Source organism: Heloderma suspectum, chromosome 4 (genome assembly GCF_057233095.1).
Source record: "Heloderma suspectum isolate Gila_16-S chromosome 4, 16-S_ref, whole genome shotgun sequence".
In the NCBI taxonomy this organism is placed as follows: domain Eukaryota; kingdom Metazoa; phylum Chordata; class Lepidosauria; order Squamata; family Helodermatidae; genus Heloderma; species Heloderma suspectum.
In genome coordinates, this window is record NC_139461.1 from 312,127,489 (window position 1) to 312,154,275 (window position 26,787).

The following is a 26,787-nucleotide window of genomic DNA, read 5'->3' on the forward strand; positions in this document are numbered from 1 at the left end:
AGAAGTACCTCACAGGGGCTGTTCTGAGGATAAAGTGGGTGGGAAAAAGAACCACCCAAGGCCCAGAAGTTGTCCAGGAAAATTTAAGCGGCCCACGCGGCCCTCCTGTCTCCCTCCCTCACGCCCGGTCACCCGGCACATGGCTCGGGGATGGAGGCTTTGGCTGTTGGGCGGGGCAGACATAGATAAATGGCAGGAAGCGGCCGTCTTGGCCCAGGATGGCCGTCTGCCGGGCGCGGCCAGGGGTGAGGGAGTGGCGCGCCAAGCACCCCGAGGCCGCGCGTTGCCCGCCCGGGCCTCGGAGAGGCGGCGGGGCGGGGCGGGGCGGGGGGGCCGCCAGCACAGCCCCCTCCCCCCGCCCCTTCTACGCCGCCCCGCGTATCGCGTTGCTGACCGCGCCCCTCCCAGTTCCCCGGATGTGCTCTCCCTCCGTGGGGGAAGGGGCGGGCCCGTCGCTAGGGGCGGGCGCGGAGGAGACCGGGCCCGTCGCTAAGGAAGTGATGGCTTGGGGGCGGGCAGCCGCGTTGCCAAGGAAGTGAGCGGCGGCGGCGGCGGCGGCGGCGGCCACCCTCTCCTCCCGTATCCGGTGCTGCCGCCGCTGCTGTGGCGGCGGGAGGGGGCTCCATGGTGACGGAGCAGGTGAGTGGGTGGAAGGAGCCCCCCTCCGCCCCCCGCCCCGGGGTGGGCGTGGGCTCGCGCGCGCGAGAGGCGGCCGTGTGCCCCCCCGGCGCGCGCCTCGCTTGAGCGTGCCGGCGGAGCGGGGAGGAGAGCGAGGTGCCGGCGCGCGGGGCGTGGGCGGTCGACGTCGTGCGCCGCTCGGCCCGCGCCTCCGTGGCGGGGGCTCGCGAGGGGGCGGCGGCGCCTGGCGCGCGGGTGGTGCCGGGGCGCGCCGCCCCCCTCGCGCCCGCTGGGGCGTGCGCGGGTGCTGGGGCATCTGCGCGGAGGTGCCCCCCCGCCCGCCCCCCCCCCGGAGCAGCCCCCCGCCGGAGGGGCGGGCAGGGGAGGTTGCGGGCCGCGCCCAGCCCCTCCGGGCCCCGGCGGGGCTGCTGCGGGGGGCGCGGGGCGGGCCCCGGGCACCTGGCCACGCCCGGGCCGCCCGCCCGCCGCGGCGCGGCGGCGGAGCTCGCTCGGCCGGGGGAGGCGGAAGCGCCGCCCCGGCGAGGCCCGAGCGTCGTCAGCCCGGGGCGGCGCGGGGCAGCCCCGAGCTGCTCGGGAGGCGCCCGCCAGGCTGCCCGTCCGGAAGGTCAGCGAGGGCCCCGCCCCGCGGTGGCGGCGCGCGCCGCGGATGCCGGGCTCCCAGGGCCGACCTCGGCATCTCCGGCGGGAACGGGCCAGGCGGCGGCGGGGGGCCTGTCTCTGCCTGAGGCCCGCGGCTGCCGCCTGCCAGAGTAGGCAGTCCTGGGCTGGGTGAATCCGCGGTCTGACTTGATGGAAGGCCGCCTTGCGCACACGGTGCTCTCTGCATCCTGTGAGGGGCCGTGTCAGGAGAGGGAGCTGCGGCCTTTGCCTCTCTCCTGCGCACGCCTGTCTGAGGGTAAGATCCCATGCGCACAACTTGCAAGTAACTCCTGTTGCATTCAGGAGGGCTTGCTTCTGCGTAAACACACATAAGATCAGGCTGTGTAAATATATACCACGAGGGGGGGAGAGGCATGACCCATGTAGCTGTTCAAGAGGGCGCTTAACTGCCCCACATATTAGATGGTGCAAATATTAGATGGTACAATCCTCGTTGTTCATCTGTACAAGGGCCAGCCAGCCTAGTTGTGCCTTCTTTTGTTGCAAGCGATTGGTGCAAAAATGGTTTTGTTAATGGCAGAAAGATCCTTGCCTCCTTTCCTTGGACAGGGGAAGGGAATTAATTCTGCAAATGAAAGCCAAATTTTATTTCAGCTGTACTCCTACACCTCTGTGTATTTTTCTGAATAGAGCCTGTTGCGTATTTCTCTACAAGTTCTGTATTTCTCTACATTGCTATAGTGTTACTGAATGCATTTATCAGTTTATGATCCTTTGCAGAATACATTGCTTGAGGGGAAAAAATGTACTGATTTTGGCAATTGCTCTTTTGTTTGGCTGTGTTAATTGCTTGTGAATGTTTGGCAATCTGAAGTTTGGAGAGGTCACATAAAGGCACTTGCCTGGTAATTTTCAGACAGTAAGAAATACGAAATAGACAGCAATGATATATTTTATTAGGCCAAAGAAACAAATTACCCACTTATTAAATGAAGTAACTGAAAGAGCCAAGTGATGCTAAGAAGAAACATAATTACATCTCCAGGTACCTGACAGTTTTAAGTAGCAAGGATGGAAAAGGTTTGTTCCGTCAAGCTCTGTTAAGTCTCTGGTTCCACATTGCAAGAGGCAGCATGGGTTCCTTGTTTGGGCTACTGAAATTAAATTAAAGATAATCCTAGACTATATCCAGTAGGTAGCAATCTTGTGTTTGTTCATTGGCTCTAACAGCACAGGCTGATTGACTTAATTGGTCTCCTCCATTTCTGACATCTAAAATTCTCTAATGATTGAACTGCCACATCAGTTTAATTTCAGATGGTACCACGACTTATTTTCCAGGCATGATTTCATCCTGTGCTCCAAGAAAACAGGATTTGAATTGCTTCCCGTATTCTGTACTGCAGCCAATTGAAAATGCAATTTGAGGTTCTGAGTGTAATGGATTAGAGTCAATTTGTGATCTGGCCAGATTGCTTTGGATTTCATAAGAGTGAGTGAGTGCTGTTTCTGGACAGGGCTGTGACATAAAGGGTTGTCTAAAATAGGGTGGGCAACTTCCTCAGCTCTGAGGACTGCGTCAGCTCATGCAGTGGTTAGCTGTAGTTGATTTGCATACTTAGGCACATGCAGTTAGGAGCATGTTAAAGTACGTCAGAGCCTGCTTTGCAGAACTTTTCTGTTGCACAGTGTTGGAACTAGGATCCTGATTGGGGTTGCTGGGGTTGGGGAAGAGGTTTTAACCTCTCCCCTGCCTTAGCAATCTGGGTGCTCCCAAGATCTCAGAGGGGATCACTGGGGTGGGGGTGGGGAGACGTTTTAACCTCCCCACCCCCAAGCAATCCCGGTGCTGCTGAGATTGCTGTTGAAACAGTGATATCGCTGTGGGTTGGTGGGAGAGGCTTTAACCTCCTCACCCCAAGTGATTCCCTCTCAGTGGGTAGGGGGAAGATTCTGTGTGTGTGTGTGCACGCGCGTGCGCACGCATGACCCCAACTTGCCACCAGGCACCTCAAGCATGAGAAATTTATGTGTTTCTCAACTGTGCTCTTAAGCACAAAGATGGAGAACATGTTGAGTGTACTGCTTAACCCACCAAGGCCCTGAGGAGACCTTAGTTGTTGATTAAAAAATTGTTCATGTCATGTCAGTACAGAGTTCCTTCTGCAGCAGCATTAGGCCTCTCTGTAAGGGTGCAAGCAGTGGCATGTTGTGCTAGAGTGTAAATGGACAGGATTACATTTTATTACATTTTCAATTGAAGCTGTAGGACGCCTTACCTAGCATGTTTACTTTGTACTCTAAGAGTGCATCTCCTTGTCAGCGTTGCCTTTTTCTAGCAAGAGTTTTGGAATGGAAATTTATCTTTACTTTAGCTTCTTGACTCTTCCATTGATCTTCCAAGTACAGAGATGAAAGCAAAATGAGAAGATGAGTCAAATGTTACTCAGTTTCTGGATCCATAGAGGTGGTACTTAATTTCTAGAAAAAGATGCTGGGTTTGCCTGCAAACCTCTGCCCTCTGATTTGGAAGCCCTTTCAACTAATCCCTGGTGTATGACAAACTGTTCTGTAGTTACTCAGTGGTGAGGGAAAGGTACCTGCTCAGGCATCCTTTCACCCACTCGTGGTTAGATGTTCCAGGGTTAACCCTTGCAGTGAACACTTGCCAGGGCTATGCTGTGGTGGGACCTGGCATAATTAAGCTCCGCACCTGGTCTGATCCTGTAACTCAGCCATGGTCATGTTGGCTGGGAATTATAGGAGTGGTAGTTCAGGACAGCTGGAGGACACCACGTTGGGGAAGGCTGCTGTAACGATACAGGGCAGCAACTAAATGTTTAGGATGGGGTGCAGTGATTGCTGCAGCAGTGTAACCTTGCTCCATTTCAGTAGTGTGAGCTAGTGTAGTTCCTCTGGCAACAGCGGCCTTTCCCAGCGTGCCCCCTGGCTGTGACCGCTTGGCTTATGACGAGACCTGGAGGGCACTAGACTTTCAGTTGGAGTCACCTACCAGAGCAGCAAGTGCCAGGCAGGAGGGCTAGGCTCTGCAGGACCCCGAAGAGTTCCTGGAGGGGAAGGCAGATGTTGATGTGAAAGAATCTCAGTCTCATATCTCCAAGCAGAGCCTGATAGTTTTGGGAGCCCTGCCCCTCAAGTGGCAGGGAGTTTAACATGGTGGCATTTTAACGTGGAGCTGTGCATTGTGCCCCCGTTCAATGGCCTTGTGTGGTGCTCTTTGCCTTCTCCAGTGAGGCCCCTAGGAGAGAGGTCTCTCTGTCATCCTGATCCCCTTCTCTGTAACATGTATTGCTGTAAAACACGTGACATGTCATTATACTTTTCAGCTTCCCTACCCCCACAAGCAGCAACCAAGGAAGTGGAGGGGGAAACTTGAGGTGAGATGATGTCGTGTCATGCATCAAAATGGCAAATGTGGTTCAGTGTAAGCAAGTGTAAAGGTGTGCACCATGTGGCAAAAAATCCCAACTTCAAGTATAAACCTGATGGGATCTGAGCTAGCGGTGACTGACCAAGAAAGAGATCTTGGGGTTGTGGTGGACAGCTTGATGAAAATGTTGACCAGTGTGCAGCTGCTGTGAAAAAGTCAAATTCATGTTAGGCATAATTAGGAAAGGAACTGAAAAAACTGTGAAGTTCATACTCCCTTTATACAAATTTATGGTGGGACCACACTTAAAATACTGTGTGCAGTTCTGGTTACCACACCATAAAAGGATATTGTAGAGGTGGAAAATGTGCAGAGAAGGGCAACTAAAGTGATCAAGGGCTGTAGCTTCTCCCCTATGACGGAAGGTCACAACAGCTGGGATTGTTTAGCTTAGAAAAAAGGATGAGTAAGGGAGGACGTGATAAAAGTGCACAAAATTATGCATGGTGTGGAAAATGTGGATAGGGAGACATTTTTCTCCCTCTCTCATAATAGTAGAACCCAGTGGGGTCATCCCATGAAGTTGATTGGTAGAAGATTCAGGACAGATAAAAGGAAGGACTTCATTACCCAGCGCAGAGCCAAACTGTGGAATTTGCTCCCACAGGGCATAGTGCCGGCCACCAATCTGAATGGCTTTAAAAGGGGTTGGAGAAATTCCTGGAGGAGAAGACTATCAATGGCTACTAGTCCTGATGGCTATGTGCTACCCCCAGTACCGGAGGCAGTGAGCTGGGGAACATGGGCGGGAGGGTGCTGTTGCACATATGTCCTGCTTGTGGATTTCCCGTGGGCAGCTGGTGGGCCACTGCGTGAAGAGAAGGCTGCACTAGATGGACCCTTAGTCTCATCCAGCATGGTTTTTATGTGTCTTCTAGCATGGCACATTTTGGGGAGGGAGAAAAGGAGGCAAGGAGCTCCTGTTTTCAATGCCAGCCATGCATTTTGTATAAGATTGCAGTTCTGGCCAGAGTTTTCTGTTTCCTGGCAACTGTGAGTCTCTTTGAAGTTTTATTATGTTATTAATTAAGACTAATGAAGGTGACTTTAAACCATTTTAAGGGGTAGGGAAAGCATTAGGGCAGTTTTCCAGAATCTTAAGGTTTGAGAGATCTTAGACAGCATGTTAAATTGCTGCATCAGGAAAAGCTGCTTCATCCTTTTGCTTTCCAGTGCAAGAAACCACAGGTTGGATAATGTTCTTTTTGAAATTCAGCAGATTATCACCAGCTAACTTCTTCTGCATGTTTGGGCTGGGGATGTTTACAGATTTGGGGCTGATTGTACTCAGGGGCTGGGGAAATAGAAAGCAGTGGTGGACATCTTAGAAAATTGTTGGGGGCAACAGAGTGGTAGGTACAAGAGTGACAAAAACTTGGACGTACGAGGGAGGAAAGGAGGGACAAAATTAGTTTTTCAGAAGTTCTATACACATATATAAGGGCACCATCCTATGCATGTTTGGATAGAAAAAGTCCTACAACTCCCAGCATACTGGGGTGTCCTTGGAGTTGTAAGACTTTCTTCTGTCACAACATGCATAGGATTGCACCCTAAGAAACTCTGTCCCAAATCTGACTTGTTTCTTTAACCTTGAACAGGAAAACCTACCACTGTGTGTTCTCTTCCCTTTTCTCTACAGTGATGAGCATTAGAACAAAGTGTTATAGAACTTTAGAGGATGAAAACTGAGATTTTTCAGAGGCGTTCTGAAGGCTGTGCAGCTCAGGTGCAGTGTGGTCAAAACGTAGAGCCCTCTCTCCACTTTCTGTCACATAGCAAGAAGTAAATCTGGCTATTCAGAGTAAGGATTTTGAGTTGAGGTATATAAGCCTCTGAAGAAAATCCAGAATATTTGGGGTTGCCTCTGGGGGAACTGCAATCCACTGGACAGAGTGTTGCACTTGAGACCTGGTTTCTCGCTCAGCGACAAAACACACTGGGTGGCTTCTGTCAGCCTAATCTACCTCCAAGGTAGATTAGTGGGATAAAGCTGTTGAAGTAGAAGTGGGTAAGGTCAGTTTTCATGCCGCTAAAACTTTAGGCTGCAAAAGCTGGTTCTGCAGAGAGGAAAGGACAGAAGGGTTGTCCTTTACTCGTGCAGGGAGATCTGTGACCTTACATTTCACTTCACCATAATTCCCTCCCAGGGCAAAGTGAGCTGGCTGAAGCAAGCACATTCATTTGTGCAGTTGCTTCTCGGGAAAGGGAGGCTCTGCTGGATCATGACCTCTGTGTTGCAGGTGAGAATTGGATTGAGTGGCCTGGGCATTCTTGAGGTACTGGAGAAGTTCCTGCCCTACCCATAATCCCTAACCTTGATCCTTTTCTTTGTGTGCAAATAACCATCCTGTTTATTCAAACTTTCAAATACTTTAATATTTTGAACATTAGGCTGCTTTGATTAAGGAGGCCAAACTGGTTGATGTTTAGGTGTGAAATTATAAAATCACCTACAAGTGACAGTGCACTATGCTTATGCTTTGCCTGCTTGTTATGGCAGCTGCTTATACTGGGCATGGGTATACCTATTTGTCAGCTGTTTCAGTGATTGTGACCCCCTGGTTATGCCATCACCCTCTAATAATGAGCAAAAGGAATTTGTGCAAGCATGTGTACTATTATACTCAGTGTTAAAAACACATATATATGCATATACATACTATGCTGTACATATTTGCATTGCAATTCTATTCTGTCAGACAGTGCTGTGTGCCAAAATAGAGACATTTCTAGTGCCTTAATTTTCTACAGAAAGTTTCCATTTCAGAAGTTCATTATTAAAAATGAATGGATGCCACTTGCAAATACAATATTAGGCAAGCTTGGCAGTTTCAAAGTTGTAATTAATGTTTTTCAGGTGATTATCCCTAGCAAGTATGTGTGAGAGTACATATATGTAACTGAAATATGTAAATGTCTCTGTGTGAAATGGAACTAATAAGTAGTGACCCAACTGAAGGTGCCCCAACAACCTTAGTGGAAGAGAGTTGAATTCTCTTAAAGTAGATGAGTGGTTCTCAGCATATTATTCACAGTTCTTTGGCTTGCTAAAATTAATTAGTGCAGCCTTCCCGCACCCGGTGCCCTTCTTGCTGACTGAGGGATGCTGGGATTTATATGCCAGCATATCTGGAGGGCACCAGGTTGTGAAAGGCTGAATTAGGGCGAACTCGGCGGTGACTGCCTATCCGAAGCAGGGCAGGAGAAGCATGGAGGGGATCTTTCCCTCTGCGCTCCTCCTGCCCTGCTTTTTCAGCTAGACAGCCAATTGCAGCTGTCTAGCCATGGGAGCACGGAGCGGGGAAGGAGGCTGCTGTACGACACACAGGATGTGTCGGACAGGCAGCTACGCTCTCCCCGCCCTGGAACGCCCCCGGACACGCACCTTTCTGGCTGTTCCACGCTCCTTTTGTGAGCACGGAGGACGGGGATGTGCTGCGCTGCCTCTGAGGCAGCCCGGAAGTGGAGGGGGGGTTGGTTCTTCGGGAACCGACCTCAGAGCACGGGCTCCAAGGTCGGTTCCCAGAAAACACCATATCCTATGTCTATCTAGCCACTGTCTAGCGGCCACAGGATTGCTCTCTCCATGTATCAACAGTTGTCAGTAACTTTTTTCTTCGATTTAAACAATAAGGGAAATTTATGCTGTTGTCTTCCACTTTTTACAAGTATTCCAATAAAAATATCTACATCATATAATATTTAAATCACATTGTGTGCTTTAGATTTTTCCTCAAATATTTCAGGTCACGTACTTGTGGTGTATTGAGACACAAAATTAACACTGGAAACTTCTTTAGCTTTGTTGTTTCACTTATATTTAGTAAACATGTTGAATTAGATCACTCTTTAGGGTTTTTCCAATGCAAACTGAATTTTTTCTGATGCAAATGACCCTATGCAAATTAGCCTAATTAGCATCGGAAAATTAGCCCAATTTGCATAGGAAATTTTTCAGATTCAAAATTTTCCAGAAAACCCACGTCACTGCTACCTGATGGCTTTGCACAGAGGAGGTATAATTAGATACAGTAATTTTATGAATGTGGGCCACGGTGGCTTAGTGGTTAAGACGCTGAACTGCAGACTGGAAGGTCGGCAGGTCAGCAGTTCGAGACCTGAGTGCTGCATGATGGAGTGAGCTCCCGTCTTCAGTCCCAGCTTCTGCCAACCTAGCAGTTCGAAAGCAAGAAATTGCAAGTAGATAAATGGGTACCGCCTCGGCGGGAAAAGTAACAGCGTTCCGTGCACCTCGGTGTTCAGTCATGCCGGCCACAGGACCATGGAAGCGTCTTCGGACAGCGCTGGCTCTTCGGCTTAGAAATGGGGATGAGCACCGCACCCTAGAGTCGGACACGACTGGTTGGGGACACCTTTACCTTTTTAATTTTATGAATGTGTTTGTTCTGCAGCAAGGAAGCTATTATTGATCTAATTTTAAAAAGTGGTATTTCTAATTTTTAATCAAAGATGTTGGAGAATATATATAAACATAAGTTAAAGGCCATTTGCTTTGAGTTACAAAATAATTATTAACAAGAAATAGGAAGCATTTAAACATTTCAGCCATTTTGGCAAAGCATTTACTTTTACATTGTTATTGTACAATTGTACATTTGTTAGTTGTACCTCACAATAACCTTGAACTTTTATCTTACAGTTTGGATTTTTGAGATCCTGACCTGCTCATGTCCACCCAGGGCATTCATGCTTGAGCTGGGGTTTGTACTTTTGTCTCCTGTGTGTTGTAGTAGCTGATTTCTTGTCCATCAGTGTGTTCAATTATTGTATTTGATTCTTTCTAGGTTTGGAAAAACCCCTGGCCTTCCTGGCTCTGCCGTCATTTTCCCTAGCACTAACCTGTCATCATGTCGAAGTTAAAGTGCTCGGAGTCAGTCAAAGTTGTGGTGCGATGCCGGCCAATGAACAGCAAAGAGAAAGCAGCTTCCTATGAACAAGTGGTCCAGGTAGACGTCAAGCTGGGGCAGGTATCGGTGAAGAACCCCAAGGGAACCTCTCATGAGCTGCCAAAGACTTTCACCTTTGATGCTGTTTATGACTGGAATTCCAAACAGTTTGAACTCTATGATGAGACCTTCCGACCTCTGGTGGACTCAGTTCTGCAGGGGTTCAATGGGACCATCTTTGCCTATGGGCAAACCGGAACGGGGAAAACATACACGATGGAAGGTGTGCGTGGTGACACTGAGAAAAGAGGGGTCATCCCCAACTCCTTTGACCATATCTTCACGCACATCTCCCGGTCTCAGAATCAGCAGTACCTTGTGAGGGCTTCTTATCTGGAGATCTACCAGGAAGAAATCAGGGACTTGTTATCAAAGGATCAGTCCAAGAGGCTGGAGCTGAAGGAGAGGCCAGACACAGGTGTGTATGTAAAGGATTTGTCATCGTTTGTCACAAAAAGTGTCAAGGAAATAGAGCATGTTATGAACGTGGGAAACCAGAATCGTTCAGTGGGGGCTACCAATATGAATGAGCACAGCTCCCGTTCCCATGCCATTTTTGTGATCACGATTGAATGCAGCGAGGTGGGGCTCGATGGGGAGAACCACATACGGGTTGGGAAACTTAACCTTGTGGACCTTGCTGGCAGCGAGCGCCAGTCTAAGACCGGAGCCCAGGGGGAGAGGTTGAAAGAAGCTACAAAGATCAACCTCTCTCTCTCCGCTTTGGGCAATGTCATATCTGCCCTAGTGGATGGCAAAAGCACTCACATTCCTTATCGGGACTCGAAGCTAACCAGGCTGCTTCAGGATTCTTTAGGTGGCAATGCCAAGACTGTGATGGTGGCCAACATTGGCCCGGCCTCATATAATGTTGAGGAGACCCTCACCACTCTGCGGTATGCCAACCGTGCCAAGAACATCAAGAACAAACCAAGGGTGAATGAAGATCCCAAGGATGCCCTGCTGCGGGAATTCCAGGAGGAAATTGCTCGGCTCAAGGCACAGCTGGAAAAGCGGTCCGTTGGCAAGAGGAAGAAGAAAGAGCGGAGGAGGGATGGAAGTGTTGGTGGGGAGGAGGAGGAAGAGGAGGAGGAGGATGGTGAAGAAGGTGAGGAGGAAGGGGGTGACAAAGATGACTATTGGAAGCAGCAACAAGAGAAGCTGGAGATAGAGAAGAAGGCTATTCTAGAGGATCACAGCTTGGTAGCTGAAGATAAGATGAGGTTGCTGAAGGAGAAGGAGAAGAAGATGGAAGATCTGAAACGTGAGAAAGAAGCAGCTGAAAAGCTGGGTGCCAAAATCAAGGTAAGAGACTCTTTGCTGAGTTCTGTGGACTCAGAAAATTGGGGCAGGGGAGGCTTCTTGGGAGAGGGTTTGTATTAGTGATGGAAAGTTCCAGGCATATAGAAGTTGAAATGAAAATTGTTCCTGAAATTCTACTTAAAATTGGTGGTTATTATAATCTTATTTAGAAGTTTTTCTTACGAAATTATTCACGGCCAGAACTCTGCAGCTCACAATGGGTGAGGTGCAGGTGCTTTGTGGTGTTGGGCTGTAGCTTCCAGGGCGCCGTCTTCATTCTTGATGCATCAAACCCCTCACAGAGCCAAGAATGTCCATCACAGCTTCATGAGCTGAATGTGGAACAGGTTCCCATTTTGGTAGTTTTCAGCCAGATATGTAGGATGAGCAAAGAATAGTGTTTTCTTCTAACTTTAAGTTGAATGGGATTATTACTTGAAATGCCTGATTAGAAAGAGGAAGCTAACCTGATCCAAGCCCTTGGATGGCAAACTACAGAGAGAGCCTCATCTGAAAGAGGGAGATGTCTTGGGAAGGTCCATAGTTCAGTGGTAGCACACAGGTTTTGCATGCATACTGTTCTAGGTTCACACCTTGATATCTCCAGTTTCAAAGGGACCACTCTTTCCCTGAGACCTTGGAGAGCCACTGTGAGTCAGAACAGTCACTTCTGGGCAAGATGAACCAATGGTCAAAGTCTGTATAAGGCAGCTTTCCCCAACCTGGTGCCCTCCAGATGTGTTGGACTGCAGCTCCCAGCATTCCCAGCCAGTATGGCTATTGGCCATGCTGACAGGGAATGCTGGAAATTACATTGGGGAAAGCTAGTATAAGGCATGGGTCATATGACAACCATGTCAGGGGGATTATTACTTTTGAAAGGGAAGCAGTAGTTGTGAGGCTCTGCAATATGTGGTTACTGGGATTCTTTTCCCTACCCCCATTCCCCGTTTTGTGCTTTCAGGCAATGGAAAGCAAACTCCTTGTTGGAGGGAAAAATATTGTTGATCACACAAATGAGCAGCAGAAAATCTTGGAACAGAAGCGGCAGGAGATTGCTGAGCAGGTGAGATGGAAGAGCATGTTTGTTGTGAAGACAGTGCTTCCAGAGTGTGTAGAGAAGCCCTCTGTTGTGGCCCTGGGAGACTCTTAGCATCTTTTGCTGTTCCCCTCTAGATCAAAGACAATGTCAGCTCTGCCCTCCAGGGCTCTCTGTCCAGCAGCAGGCAAGGCCTGGGGGGCGGGGAGGTGGAGTGGCAGTGGTCTAACGGGATTCAATCCCCCTGACCAGGTGCCCTATCCCACAGTCTGCTGGGTTCGAGTGTGTGTATTTGAAGGTGGGTGCTGGGGCAGAATAGGGATTCTGTTGGTGTACCGTCCACCCCGCTGCTCAACAGTCTCCCTTCCTGAGCTAGCCAAGGTAGTCTCGGGGCTGGTGTTGGAAACCCCTTGCCTTGTGCTGGGGGATTTCCAACATCCATGCTGAGGCTGCCCTGTCGAGAGTGGCTCAGGACTTCATGTCCACCATGATAACCATGGGTCTGTCCCAGAAGGTATCTGGCCCCACCCATGCTGCTGGGCACACTCTGGACCTTGTTTTCTGTGCTGGATGGGTGATAGTGATCTGAGAGTGGAAGAACTCTCGATAGTTGCGTTGTCATGGACAGATCACTACCTGGTGGGGTTTAGACTTGCTGGCACTTGCAACCTCTGCAAGGGTGGAGGGCCAATTAGGATGGTTTGCCCCAGGAGGCTGATGGATCTGAATGGTTTCCTGAGGGCTCTTGGGGATTTTCTTGTTGCCTTGGCAGGCGATTCTGCAGAAGCCCTGGCCGATCTCTGGAATGGAGAAATGACCAGGGCCGTGGACACTATCGCTCCTGAGCGTCCTCTCTCATGAACCGGAGCCACACCTGCACCCTGGTTTTCTAGGGAGCTGGCGGCGATGAACGAAGTGAGAAGACGACTGGAGCGACGTTGGCAGAAAATTCAGCGTGAATCCGATTGAACATGGGCTAGAGGCTGTTTGAAGGCCTACTGTGTGGCAATACGGGCACCCCAAAAACTATTTTCTGCCACCATTGCGTCTGCAAAGAGTCACCCAGTGGAGCTGTTTCGCGTGGTTAGGGGTCTTTTATACGCTAGCCTGCAAGAGGAGAATTTAAACCTCTCGACAGCCGGCTGTAAACAATTTGCACTTTGCAGGCAAAATCGCTCGGATCTGCTCTGACTTGGACGCTATAGTTGATACAGACCCAGTGGATGTAACTTTGGCCCCTGCTTGTCCAGTGCTGCTGGATACTTTTCAATTTGTACAGCCTGAGGATGTGGACGGGATCCTGGGAGTGGTGAGAGCCACCACGTGTGTTCTAGATCCTTGTCCTTCCTGGATCATAGAAGCAGCCGGAGGTGGACTGGCCGAGTGGGTCCCTGGAGTGGTTAATGCCTCCCTTAGCCAAGGCGGAGTTCCAGCCTGCCTGAAGGAGGCGGTGGTGAGACCTTGGTTAAGAAAGCCCTCCCTGAACCCCACCATATTGGATGATTATTGGCCAGTCTCCAATACTCCATTCTGGAATTCAGAAATGGAATATATTCAGCATTTCCAAGAAACTGGAGCAAGTGGTGGCCTCCCAACTCCAAGGATTCCTGGATGAGACAGATTATGTACACCCATTTCAATCTGTCTTCAGACCCGGTTATGGGACAGAAACAGCTTTGGTCACCTTGGTGGATGGCCTGCACCGGGAACTAGACGGGGGAGTGTGTCCCTGTTGGTTCTGCTGGACCTCTCAGCGGCTTTCGATACCACCGACCATGGTATCCTTCTGGGTTGCCTTGCTGGGATGGGATTTAGAGGCACTGTTTTACAGTGGCTCCATTCCTTCTTACAGGGGTGGACCCAGAAGGGGGTGCTGGGGGACTTCTGTTTGACTCCCTGGCTATTGGCCTGTGGAGTTCCTCAGGGTTCCGTTTTGTCCCCAGTGCTGTTTGATGACACTCAACTCTACTTTTCCTTTCCATCTAACTCCAAAGAAGCTGTTGTGGTGCTAAACTGGTGTCTGTTGGCAGTAATGGACTGGATGAGGGCAAACAAATTGAAGCTTAATCCAGGCAAGACAGAGGTGCTCCTGGTCAGTCAAAGGTAGATCAGGGAATAGAGATTCCGCTGGTGCTGGATGGGGTTACACTCCCCCTGAAGACACAGGTTCACAGCTTGGGTGTACTTCTGGATTTAGCCCTGAGCCTGGATGCCCAGGTTTCGGCGGTGGCCAGGAGTGCATTTGCACAGTTAAAGCTAGTGCGCCAGCTGCGCCCGTTCCTTGAGCTGTCTGACTTGGCCACAGTGACACATGCCTTAGTTACGTCCTGTTTGGATTACTGTAACGCGCGCTACATGGGGCTGCCTCTGAAGAGTGTTTGGAAACTCCAGCTGGTTCAAAGAGCTGCTGCCAGACTGTTGCCTGGGGCTGGCTACAGGGAGCATACAACTCCCTTGCTAAAACAGCTTCACTGGCTCCCAGTCTTGTTTCTGGGCACAATTCAAAGTGCTGGTCATGACCTACAAAGCCCTGTACGGCTCGGGTCCAGGTTATCTGAAAGACCATACTCTCCCCCATGAGCCTGCTTGTGCCCTGAGATCTTCAGGGGAGGCTCTTCTCACCGTCCCGCCACTGTCACAGGCTCACCTGGTGGGAACGCGGGAGAGGGCCTTCTCGGTGGCTGCCCCAAGGCTCTGGAACTCCCTTCCCAGGGAGGTGAGAGTGGTATCCTCCTTGCTATGTTTCCTCAGGCAGGCAAAAACTGTTTTGTTCCAGCAGGCCCTTGGGGATAGATAGTCTGGACCTGTGGGAATATGATGGAGTGGTACTATTCTTTATATTGTTGTTGTCTTTTTAATTTCTGATATTTTATACAGTTTTAATATTATTGATGATTTAATTATATTTTTAACTTTTGTATATTTCTATTTATATGTTTTAACTGTACAAGTTTTTAATGTTGTAAAGCTGCCTTGAGTCCCAGTATTGGGGAAATAGGCAGGATATTATTAATAATAACAACAACAACAACAATAATAACAACAGCAACAACAACAATAATGCTTGGGTAAAATTGCACTCATTTCACATGCCAGCAAGGTTACTCTCAAAATCCTACAAGCTAGGCTTCAGCAGTATGTGAACCAAGAACTACCGAAAATACAGGCGGGGTTTTGAAGAGGCGGAGGAACTAGAGATCAAATCGCCAACATTCCCTGGATCATGGAGAAAGCAAGAGAATTCCAGAAAAACGTCTATTTCTGCTTCATTGACTACGCTAAAGCCTTTGATTGTGTGGATCACAACAAACTGTGGCAAATTCTGAAAGAGATGGGAGTACCAGACCACCTTACCTGTCTCCTGAGAAACCTGTACGAGGGCCAAGGAGCAACAGTAAGAACCAGACATGGAACAACCGATTGGTTCAAAATTGGAAAGGAGTACGATAAGGATGCATATTGTCTCCCTGCTTATTTAACTTTTATGCAGAGTACATCATGAGAAACGCTGGGTTGGATGAATCACAGGTCGGAATTAAGATTGCCGGGAGAACTATCAACAACCTCAGATACGCAGACGATACCACCCTAATGGCAGAAAGCGAAGAGGATCTCAAGAGCCGCTTGTTGAGGGTGAAAGAGGAGAGTGCAAAAGCTGGTTTGAAACTCAACATTAAAAAAACGAAGATCATGGCATCTGGCCCCATCACTTCCTGGCATATAGAAGGGGAAGAAATGGAAGCAGTGACAGATTTTACTTTCTTGGGCTCCAAGATCACCGCAGATGGTGACTGTAGCCATGAAATTAAAAGACGCTTGCTCCTTGGGAGGAAAGCTATGGCCAACCTAGACAGCATAGTAAGAAGCAGAGACATCACCTTGCCGACAGAGGTTCGTATAATCAAAGCTATGGTTTTCCCAGTAGCAACGTATGGCTGTGAGAGCTGGTCTATAAGGAATGCTGAGCGCCGAAGAATTGATGCTTTCGAAGTGTGGTGCTGGAGAAGACTCTTACGAGTCCCCTGGACTGCAAGGAGGTCAAATCAGTCAACCTAAGTACACTCTGGGAGAGAGCGGAGGACAGGAAGGCCTGGCGTGCTATGGTCCATGGGGTCACGAAGAGTCGGACACAACTTAACGACTGAACAACAACAACAAAAATTTACTGAGAATGTTTCCTGGGCAAGCACCTTTGAAATGAGTGAGCTCAACTGTGGATGTAAGAAGAGCCTTGATAGGTCAGACCAAAAACCCCATCTAGTCTGGCATCCTGTTTTCCACAAAGGCCAACCAGATGCCTTTCTGGGAAACCCACAAAGAGGACATGAGAGCAATAGCCCTCTCCCTGCTCCTAGTTGCTGATATTCAAAGGTATATTGCCTCTGAACATGGAGGTTCCATTCAGCTAGATGAATAGCACTCTATTGCAAGTCCCTTTGATTCCAGTGATCCTTATATCAGGAATGTTCTCAATGCGCAGTGTTTTTTCCTCCCTTCCTGTTTATTTTTTCAAGCGTATGAGGTTCATGTCGTCTATTGCTTGAATACTTTGTGAACAATGGAAATTTAGTAAAATACAAAAATTACAAGTTCTTCGAGAAGCTGAAGGGGGAATGGCTATTTCATTGAATGGTGTTGTTACAAGACTGGGAGTGCGGATGACTTTACTTCTTGGTGGACCCCTTCTTTACCCCAGGAAAGTAATTCCCCAGGAAAATAATTCCTGATAGGCTGCCACCAGTCAGGATGAACCTCCTAGCACACCCTAGTCTGTCCAGCTGCTTGGGGAGTTTCTGAGCCTATTGCCAAGGACCCCTTCCTTCAGCTCAACCCTAGGAGAAAATAACAAGAAAGGTGCTTTGGACTTTCTTATTTTTTTTATTATTATTTTTATTAAATTTATTAATCGCCCATCTGGCTGGTCACCCAGCCACTCTGGGCGATGTACAACATACAATAAAACAGTTTAAAACAATAAAATTCTACAGTAAAAACATTTTCTAAAATACCCTAACCCACCCTAAATTCCTGCCTGAACAACCACGTTTTTAATGCACGATGGAAGCTCATTAAAGACCAGAAACACAGACGCTTAACAAAATGCTTTAAAAAAGCAGTCTTTCACGTGGGGAAGAGTGTAGTAAGAATTCTCTTAAAACAACACAGCCAAATATCCAAATATAAAACGGATCTTATTTGAGGAGAAAAAGGGAAGGATGGGAAAGGGGGAAAACAAAGGGAAGGCAATGATCTCACGCGTGCGCACACACACCCAAATAAAATCAAAAAGTCAGTCTAACTCATCTAGTCACGTTATCTACTTGAGTAGAGTCTTGGGTCGCAGAGCATATGCAGAATTCATGGCAGAGAGGATGGTCTGAGAGAGAACATGTTGGCCTCCAGTTAGATGGCATCTGGAAAGCTCTAGAAGGACTGAATTAACCCTTTTATGGGGATCTCAGTTCAGTAAAAGCCAACCCGGTAGCAGAGACTGGTGATTATTTTGTCCACTAATGGGATAGCCTCCAGCTCTGATGTCAGTGGTCTAGGCAGCAAATCAGAAAGTTACTTAGTGGCTGGACCCACCTTCTTAATTGCTGTAAACTTACATCTTAAAAGCCCAAGCTGATTTGAGCCAGTCAACCTATTTTATTGTTTAAAAAAAAAAAAAAAGATTATGGTTTTAGTTGCATTGTTGTGGCCAAAAAAGTGAAATAAGGTGAGATAAGTCTATTCAGGTTGCCCAGCAGGGTGCCAACTGATCAGATACTCTAGGGCAGAGCTTTCCAAACTTTTCATGTTGGTGACACACTTTTTAGATATGCATCATTTCGTGACACGGTAATTCAGTTTTACTAGCAAACCGGAGGTTAAACTAACCCGTTATAAGAGATACGGACACATACATAAATTGTAATAATGAAATGTATGAGGATAGAACATATCTCATGAAAACCTTTCATTTATATTTTTAAAAATATATGATTTGTACGATAATAACATACATTGTTGTCATTTATGAGTAACAGTATGTAAATATGTGCAAGAAAATGTGAAAAATAAACAAAATTAAAGTATTACAATACATATTAGGACACATAGGCCCAGGTAGGAGCTCAGCTGCAAAAACACATGAAGTAAAGAAGCAAAAGTCCAACAAAAACAGTGTAAATATATATGTCTCACTAGAAGGCTATATTGCTGTAAATATTTGCAATGCCTATGTCCAGAGTCCAGTTCCAGCACTCTCCGGTGGTACACTGCCGGTGGGTGGTTAATCCACAATTACAGCAGAGTAAAAATAAATGGCAGAAATCAAATTATAAGTGCCACGTGGTGGGTGGCTTGCGGTTTGCCACATTGGGTTTGGGAGGGTGGCCTCCCTTCAGCCAGCAGCAGGTGGGTTGACTGGGTGACAGCCTGCAGCTGCGCTCGCCCGGGTGATTGGGAGCATGCTCATTCTGAGGCTTCTGGCCTCCACTGAGCTCCGTTCCGACTGGTCAAGATGGCGGACGGCCCGCTTGGTGCAGTCCCAGGCGGTGTTTTCACCCGCGCGCTACTCTGGCCTGGCCACGCAGGAGCGCGGTGCAGAAGTTCGCGAAGAGCGCGCTCGAAATCTCGCAGGGCTGGTGGCCGCTGCCACTTCTCCATGCCAGCGTCAGCCAAGCTCTGCTCCCAGGGCGGCGCCTCCCCTCCCCTCCCTTCGCCCCGTGCCTCTACCTCGGCGTACTGCTCCAACACAGCCAATCATGTACGTCCTACGTCAAGATGCCACACGATCTTAAAGCAGCTAATGTTAAAACAGCTAAGCCTTAGCTGCTTTAACATTAGCTGCTTTAGGAAGTTCCAGGGGAGGGGCCAAGGGAAGCAAACGCGAGTAAAGGAGCGCCACGGTGCCCTTCTGCACAATTTTCTGCATTTCGCGCGACACACCTACACACTGCCGCCGACACACCATTTGGAAAGCTCTGCTCTAGGGTACTGAGGAGCTATCAGAAGTAGAGGTTTGTCACAGGTGTATACCACTTTCTTTGTCTCTTACAGGGTTTTTTATTCTTTTAAAATCTCTTGCCATTTAACACTTCATAGAAAGGAAGTCTCTCTCTTGAGATCCATTGTTTTCACTCTTGTAAGGTGTGACAGTTATAAATGTAAGGCTGCTGTCCAATGCACACGTACCTGGAAGTAAGCCCATTTAATTCATTGGTACTTACTTCCAAGTAAATATGCAGGGGATCAGGCTGTAATTCTCCTTGCAGGTAATCAGTAAATTCTTTAGCTTAGAATTGAGTCTCCTAATATTTTCCATTTAAGTCAGGGGAGTTGAACCTCTTTCAGCCTGAGGGCTGAATCCCATTTTGAAAAGCTCTCGGGAGCTGCATTCCAGTGGTGGATGAAGCCAAAGGCAGAAGGGGCTGCCCCCAAATAGCAGCATATTTTAGTTTAAAGCTCTTATTGCCAGTAGCTGAGCCTTAGGAGAGGCATTTTGACCTTTTAGACTGGGGGAAAACTCTGCAAAATCCAGGAAAACTCCACAAACAGTTGGTGCTCGGGGGGAAAGAAGAAGAGCCAGGAGAAGGGGGCTTCACCATCAGGGGGACTTCAGAGGACAAAACTGGGGCCCCAGGCAGGCCAGATTTGGCCCCCAGGCAGGCCAGATTTGGCCCCCAGGCTGGAGGTTCTACACTGGTAATTTAAATGTTTTAATATAATATAAAATCCTTAAAGAATGTATGGATTGGTCAAATGTGAAATACTTTGTGTGAAAGTTTTCCACTGTAAATTATTGAAATGTATCCCAGCAGTCTTGAATTCCACAGGAAGTGGTTTTAAGCTTTGATGCTTGAGGCCTGGGTGTCATTTGAATGCAACAACCTTTTCTGTCTTTTCCCTTGCAGAAACGACGGGAGCGAGAAATCCAACAGCAGATGGAAAGTCGCGATGAGGAGACTTTGGAGCTGAAGGAGACATATAGCTCCCTGCAGCAGGAGGTGGACATTAAAACTAAGAAGCTGAAAAAGGTGAGCGGGCTCCCTAAAGGTGGGTGCCTTGAACAGAGCCGAGTTCATAATCTGGTTTACTGTCTCTGAGGTGATAAGGGCTGCACAGATGTGATGTGGAGCACAAGCCACTGTGGAGTTCTCCTGTCAGTCATGCAAACTTTTATTACTTACAGCCAAAAACCTTTGTAAGAATTCAGACTCAAAAATATATAATACTGCAAATCACATTTACAAATACAGTTACCAGAAATGCTGTAGATATAAAACACGGTAAATAAAAAACAGAGTCAAAAGAGCCAAATGAGCAGTAAAACCAAGATTAGAGGAAACAGTAAGATAAATAATAAAATCATCATTACAACAGAGCAGCATCATGGCAATTTAAAACAATCTCCAATAACGCTTTTGCACAGACCCTTGCAGCAGCCAGTGCAAAAAGGGACACCCTACAAGTCACGAAAGAGTCAACATCTGACCATAGATAATGTGTCTTTTCTGGGATAGTTTTTGAATGTAGTCTCAATAAAATAGTATCTAAAAACCTAAGATGAGGTTCTAAATAGGACAAAATAAAATGTAGTGTGAGAGGTTTTCTATCTCAGCAATCCAGCAGAGGTGGGAAGTTCTCCTGCACAAGCTTCCTTGAAATGAATAGGCACCATGCAGCTTAGTGCCTTGGCCGTGCTGGGCCAGATTGGCAGCCCGCAACCCCTTTTCTTGCTCTGGAGTAGGAAAAGGAAATGCGGGGGGGGGGGGGGGGCTTCCTTTGCCACAGCTTGGCAGTGGCATTCCAAGCACCTCCAACACATTGGCCAAAGCCAGCACGCTCCTGCCACTCTTTCCTTCAGGAAAGGTGGTGAGGTCTTCCTCAGCTGGTACATGGCGGAGGTGCATCACCTACTCTAAGCATCAGCCAAGCTGCTAAAGAAAGGGCAGGGGCAGCAACAGCAATTTAGGAACCACAGTATTTTTTCTTGGCTAGCAACGCCCTGCCTTCCCATCACGGTGAATTTGACAGTCTGCAAATCATGGACTGAAGATAAAGATCAGGACTTATGTGCACCAGTTCCAAATCTTTGAGACTGAAACCATCAGAAGCCAGGTCACTGGTTGACTTTCTTCTGTTTACCAGCTTGATGCGCAGTACAAGACTCCTGGCTTATTTATTATTATTTATTATTACATTTATATCCTGCCTTTTTTCCTCTTGCAAGGAACCCAAGGCGGCTTACATTATCCTCCTCTTCTCCATTTTATCCTCACAACAACAACCCTGTGAGGTAGGTTGGGCTGAGAGTGTGTGACTGGCCCAAAGTCACCCAGTGAGCTTCCATGGCTGAGTGGGGACTAACCCGGATCTCCCAGCTCCCAGTCCAGCACTCTTGCCATTACACCACACTGGCTCTTGTAAAAACCACACTTCACCTATAACTCTTAAGCTCAGTAAGTTACCCATAGATAAGTCTCTCGAAGCCAGTGTGAAGAGGACAACAGCGCAACCTGCATTGGAGGTCCAGGTTCAAACTCGGCTCAGCCATGAAGCACAATGACTGGGCAATTTTATTCTTTTGTAAATTCACATTTGGAGCCAACCCTTGTTGTCAGTGAGCTCAAGGTGGCTCCCATGAATGTGGATTGCCCCTCTTTCTCCTCCCAACCACCCTGCGAGGTGGGTTAGTCTGAGAAAGACTGGCCCAAGGTCATCCACTGATCTTCATGGCTGAGTGTGGATTAAAGTCCATTGCTCTTAACTATTGTGCTGCACTCACTGTCCAAGATACAGGAAAGGGCCCAGCAAGGTTCGTCTGTGATTTGTGATGCAGAGGTAGGCTTCGTCTCTCATGTTGCCCCCCGTAACTCTGACCCTCCCTTTCAGCTGTTTTCCAAGCTGCAAGCTGTGAAGGCTGAAATCCACGACCTTCAAGAAGAGCACATTAAAGAAAGACAAGAATTGGAGCAAACCCAAAATGAGCTCACGCGGGAGCTGAAGCTTAAGTAGGTTTCAGCTGGGTGTATGTTGCTGTCAAGGCCCAGTACTTGGGAATGGGCTTCAAGGCTAGCTGAGAACGAATGCAACAGCGTTAGACATTTTCTCTTAGACTACCTGGAGGGTGTTTCCTAGCAGGAAACATAGGGGTTGATTCCCACAGGATATCTTCATCTTACCTTGCCCTTTGTTGATCTCCACAGGCACCTGATTATTGAAAACTTTATTCCTTTGGAAGAGAAAAACAAGATCATGAACCGATCATTCTTTGATGAGGAGGAAGACCAGTGGAAGCTGCACCCCATCACCCGGTTGGAGTGAGTTGTCCTCTCGAGCTTGGGGAAAGAGGGACATGCACAATCTTAATAATTTAGATTCTCAATCCGTCCAACCTGTCCCCAAAGGCTCTGGGTAAATAATAGCACCTTAGCTCCAAGCATAGCCATGGACACTTCAGCTGGTGTCCTGTGGACCCCTTCAGGGCTGCTGAGTTTCTGCTCCTTCCTTTCATGCTCTGCCATCACACCCTCACTGCTCTGCTGCTCAGAAAACTGGCTGGCAGGACCTCTGGTTTTTTTGATCCTGCAATGTAATTGCTACACCCTTACATTTTATGTGATAAATATTGTGATGTAAACACCAGTGCTTGCATGTTGCAGATTGCAAAATGGGATTCTTATATTTTCTTGTTCCCCACTGAGTAATACCTGGAAGTCAGCTCAGATTTGTGTGTCTCTGTGAATGTCAGCATTGTTCTTAAAATACATGGGGTTTTTTTAGTTCTCAGGAGTGCAGATACCATTTAGAATATGTTCATCAACGTCTGCTGAAGGTTCTGAGAACAAAGTGGTCAGCTATAGTCTTCTAGCTTTTGGAGGAGCAAACCAAGGGGCATGGGGAGCAACTTCATACACTTACAGTTAAATTTTTATTCTACCCTTCCTCCTAGAAGGTCAGAGTAATGTATAAGCGCCCCACACCCCTCCCAATGCCAGGTCATCTAGTGAGCGTCATGGCTGACAGGAATTTGAGCCTGTCTGAATCTACCTCTCTAAGCACAGCAGTATGTGGGCTTCCGTGATCATTGCATCGCCCAGGCTGCCTTGTTGTTATTATTATTAATTACATTTCTATACCACTCAATAGCTGAAGCTCTCTGGGTGGTTTACAAAGATTAAAAACATTAACAATACAATATACAGAGATTAAAAACAATTTACATTAAAAAAAACACACATGAACAGACAGTATACACAAAAGAAACATATATCTAAAACAACTTCAAACAATCTAACCCCCCCCCCCCACCATAACCATAAGACAATCCAGGATCGATTAAAACTTATCATATGCTGCCAAATGCCTGGGAGAAGAAAAAGGTCTTAACCTGGCACTGAAAAGATAACAATGTTGGTGCCAGACAGGCTTTGTCGAGGAGATCATTCCATAATTTGGGGGCCACCGCCAAAAAGGCCCTCTCCCTTGTTGCCGTCTCCTGAGCTTCCCTTGGTGTAGGCAGCCAGAGGAGGGCCTTAGATGTTGAGCGTAGTATAGGGTTAGGTTCGTGTTGGCAGAGGTGCTCCATCAGGTATTGTGGTCTCAAGCCATGTAAGGCTTTATAGGTTAAAACCAGCACCTTGAATCAGGCTTGGAAACATACAGGCAGGCAGTGCAAGCGGGTCAGAGTTGGTCTTATAAGTTCAGACCTTCTGGTCCCCATTATCAATCTGGCCACTGCATTTTGCATGAGCTGCAGCTTCTGAATCACCTTCAGAGGCAGCCCTACATAGAGTGCATTGCAGAAATCTAACTTGGAGATTATCAGAACATAGACAACTGAAGCCAGGCTGTCCCTGTCCAGATAGGGGCGTAGCTGGGCTACCAAGTGACATTGATAGAAGGCACTCCATGCCACTGAGGCCACCTGAGCCTCAAGTGACAAAGATGGCTCAAGGAGAACCCCCAAGCTACGAACCTGCTCCTTCAGGGGGAGTGCAACCCCATCCAGAACAGGTTGAGCATCCTCCATCCAGTCAGCAAAACCACCCACCAACAGCATCTCGGTCTTGTCTGGATTGAGGTTCAATTTATTAGCCCTCATCCAGTCCATTGTTGCAGCCAGGCACCGATTTAGCACATCCACAGCCTCACCTGAAGATGAAAAGGAGAAATGGAGCTGCGTGTCACCAGCATACTGATGACAATACACCCCAAAACTCCAGATGACTGCACTCAACGGTTTCTTGTAGATGTTAAATAGCATGGGGACAGAATTGACCCTGTGGAACCCCACAATGGAGAATCCACGGGGCTGAGCAATATTCCCCCAGCACCACCTTCTGGAGCCAACCCTCCAAGTAGGAGCAAAACCACTGCAATGCAGCCCCTCCCACCCCAGCTCAGACAATCGTCCCAGAAGGATACCACGGTCGATGGTATCGAAAGCTGCCGAGAGATCAAGGAGAGTCAACAAGGTCACGCTCCCCCTGTCTCTCTCCCAACAGAGGTCATCATACAGGGCAACCAGGGCTGTTTCTGTGCCAAAACTTGGCTTGAACCCCAACTGACATGGGTCTAGATAAATGGTCTCATCCAAGAGTGTCTGGAGCTGGTTGGCAACCACCCGCTCAAGAACCTTGCCCAGGAAAGGGACATTTGCCACTGGCCTAAAATTACTAAGATTTTCTGGGTCCAGGGATGGTTTCTTCAGGAGTGGTCTCACTACTGCCTCTTTGAGGAGGCCTGGGACCACCCCCTCTCGCAAGGAGGTATTAATCACCTCCCCGGCCCAGCCAGCTGTTCCTTCCCTGCCAGTTTGTATCAGCCAAGAGGGGCAAGGATCCAGTACGGAAGTGGTTACACAAACCTAGCCAACACCTTGTCAACGTCCTCGAGCTGTACCAACTGAAACTCATCCAGGAGAACAGGACAAGGCTGTGCTTTGGATACCTCACCAGATTCACCTGTCATAACACTGGAGTCCCGGCGGATGCAAGAGATCATAGAATCATAGAATCAAAGAATAGTAGGGTTGGAAGGGGCCTACAAGGCCATCGAGTCCAACCCCCTGCTCAATGCAGGAATTCAAGTCAGAGCATCCTTGACAGATGGCTGTCCAGCCTCGTCTTGAACGCCTCCAGTGTGGGAGGGCCGGCCACCTCCCTAGGGAATTGGTTCCATTGTCGTATTGCTCTAACAGTCAGGACGTTTTTCCATGTCCTGCACTCTGGGATGATCAAGAAGAGATCCTGGCCTTCCTCTCTGTGACAACCTTTCAAGTATTTGAAGAATCCAGATCTTATCCTGGAAGTGCCTAGCAAGTGCATTACAGCCAACCTCAGATGGATCTACAGTGTCTTTAGGGCCAGCAAGTAATAGCTCCCGGATGACTCTGAAAAGCTCCGCTGGTCGGCAGCTAGAGGCAGCAAGATTATGTTTTTTTGCCATCCTCACTGCCCCTGAATATACTTTACCATAGGCACATACCAGCATTCGGCTGCATCCACTAGGAGTTCTTCCCCATCTGTAGTCAAGCCGTCTCCTATTTTGTTTCATTGCTCTCAGCTCTGGGGTATACCATGGAGCAGTTTGAGCTCTACTCAGGAGAGGGTGCTCAGGAGCAATCATGTCAACCGCCCAGGTCATTTCTGCATTCCACAGATCAACCAGGGTTTCGACAGGAGAGCCCGCCATATCAGCCGGAAACCCTTCCAGAGTCCTCTGGAAACCATCCGGATCCATTAGCCTCCGGGGCGGACTATCTTAATAGGTTCCCCCACCCTTGCAGAGTGGAAAAGCTGCTCTAAGTCTAAACCTCATCAGGTAATAATCTGACCATGACAAAGGGACTGATGCAAAGTCCTCCACCCTCAGACCACCATCTCCATGTCCAGTTGAGAGAACCAAGTCTAGAGTATGCCCTCCTACATGCGTTGGGCCGATGATATGTTGGGACAGTCCCATGGTCATCATGGAGGCCATGAAATCCTGAGCCACCCCAGACAAGGTCCCCTCAGCGCAAATGTTGACATCCCCCAGAACCACCAGTCTTATGACTCCTCTTTATGCTCTTGTCCCTGTTGTGCTTTCCTTCCCTTTCTCTCCCCTTGCCGACCTTGCTGAAGCTGGGGGAGAGAAATATTTGAATTCTTCTAAAATCTAATCTTGCAGAATAATGTGTAGAATCTGCCCTTCTTGGTTCTCTCTCTCTACCTTGCAGAGAGCTTCAGCTATTGGGTGGTATAGAAATTTAATTAATACAGAAAAACATGCAAATGAGCACCCAGTCAGGTAGCGTCCCAGTGCACAAGCAACCCAAATGCAACATCACATAATCTGTGAGTTAACATAAGAACATAGAAAGAGCCCTGAAGCTGTATCATACCAAAGGTCCATCTTCTCCGGCACCTGGCTTTCCCCAGTGACCAGCTAGATTCCTCTGGGAAGCCAAGAAGCAGGACGTGAAGGCAACAGCCCTCTCTTGTTGTTGCATCCTAGCAGCTAGGACCAGGAGGCATTCTGCCTCTGAAGCCTGGAGACTGAAGACACATGAGGCAACCATCTTGCTGAATCTAAGCAGGTTTGGGTCTGGTCAGTGCTTGGAGGGGAGACCACCTGGGAACCACATGTAGCCACTTTGAGTTCCACAATGGAAGAAAGGTGGGATAGAAATGTAATAAATAAAATAAATAAATGACTAATAGCCACTGATAGAACTGTCCTCCATGAATTTGTCTAACACCAGCATCCTTTGTAGTGTGCAAAAAAGCGAGAGGTGGGGTGGGGGGACCTCTTAG

General features: G+C 48.2%; 1 protein-coding gene across 12 annotated transcripts in view; it reads left to right on the forward strand.

Annotated features, from left to right (window-relative positions):
- The first annotated feature begins 526 nt into the window (after positions 1-526).
- The window catches only part of KIF3B (kinesin family member 3B), a 34,260-nt gene continuing 7,999 nt past the window's right edge, over positions 527-26,787 (forward strand). For 4 of the 12 annotated variants that reach the window (XR_014790791.1, XR_014790790.1, XR_014790793.1 and 1 more), the window contains exons 1-5: positions 527-10,965; positions 11,927-12,028; positions 19,900-20,022; positions 21,881-21,999; positions 22,195-22,308. Coding sequence is in view for 6 of the 12 variants with exons in the window: in XM_084854568.1 (XP_084710694.1) it covers positions 9,562-10,965; positions 11,927-12,028; positions 19,900-20,022; positions 21,881-21,999; positions 22,195-22,308 (1,862 nt within the window). In the remaining 6 variants the exon portion in view is untranslated. The remainder of the gene's footprint in view (positions 10,966-11,926; positions 12,029-19,899; positions 20,023-21,880; positions 22,000-22,194; positions 22,309-26,787) is intronic. The other 8 variants (XR_014790792.1, XR_014790795.1, XM_084854567.1 and 5 more) reach the window with 5 other exon arrangements.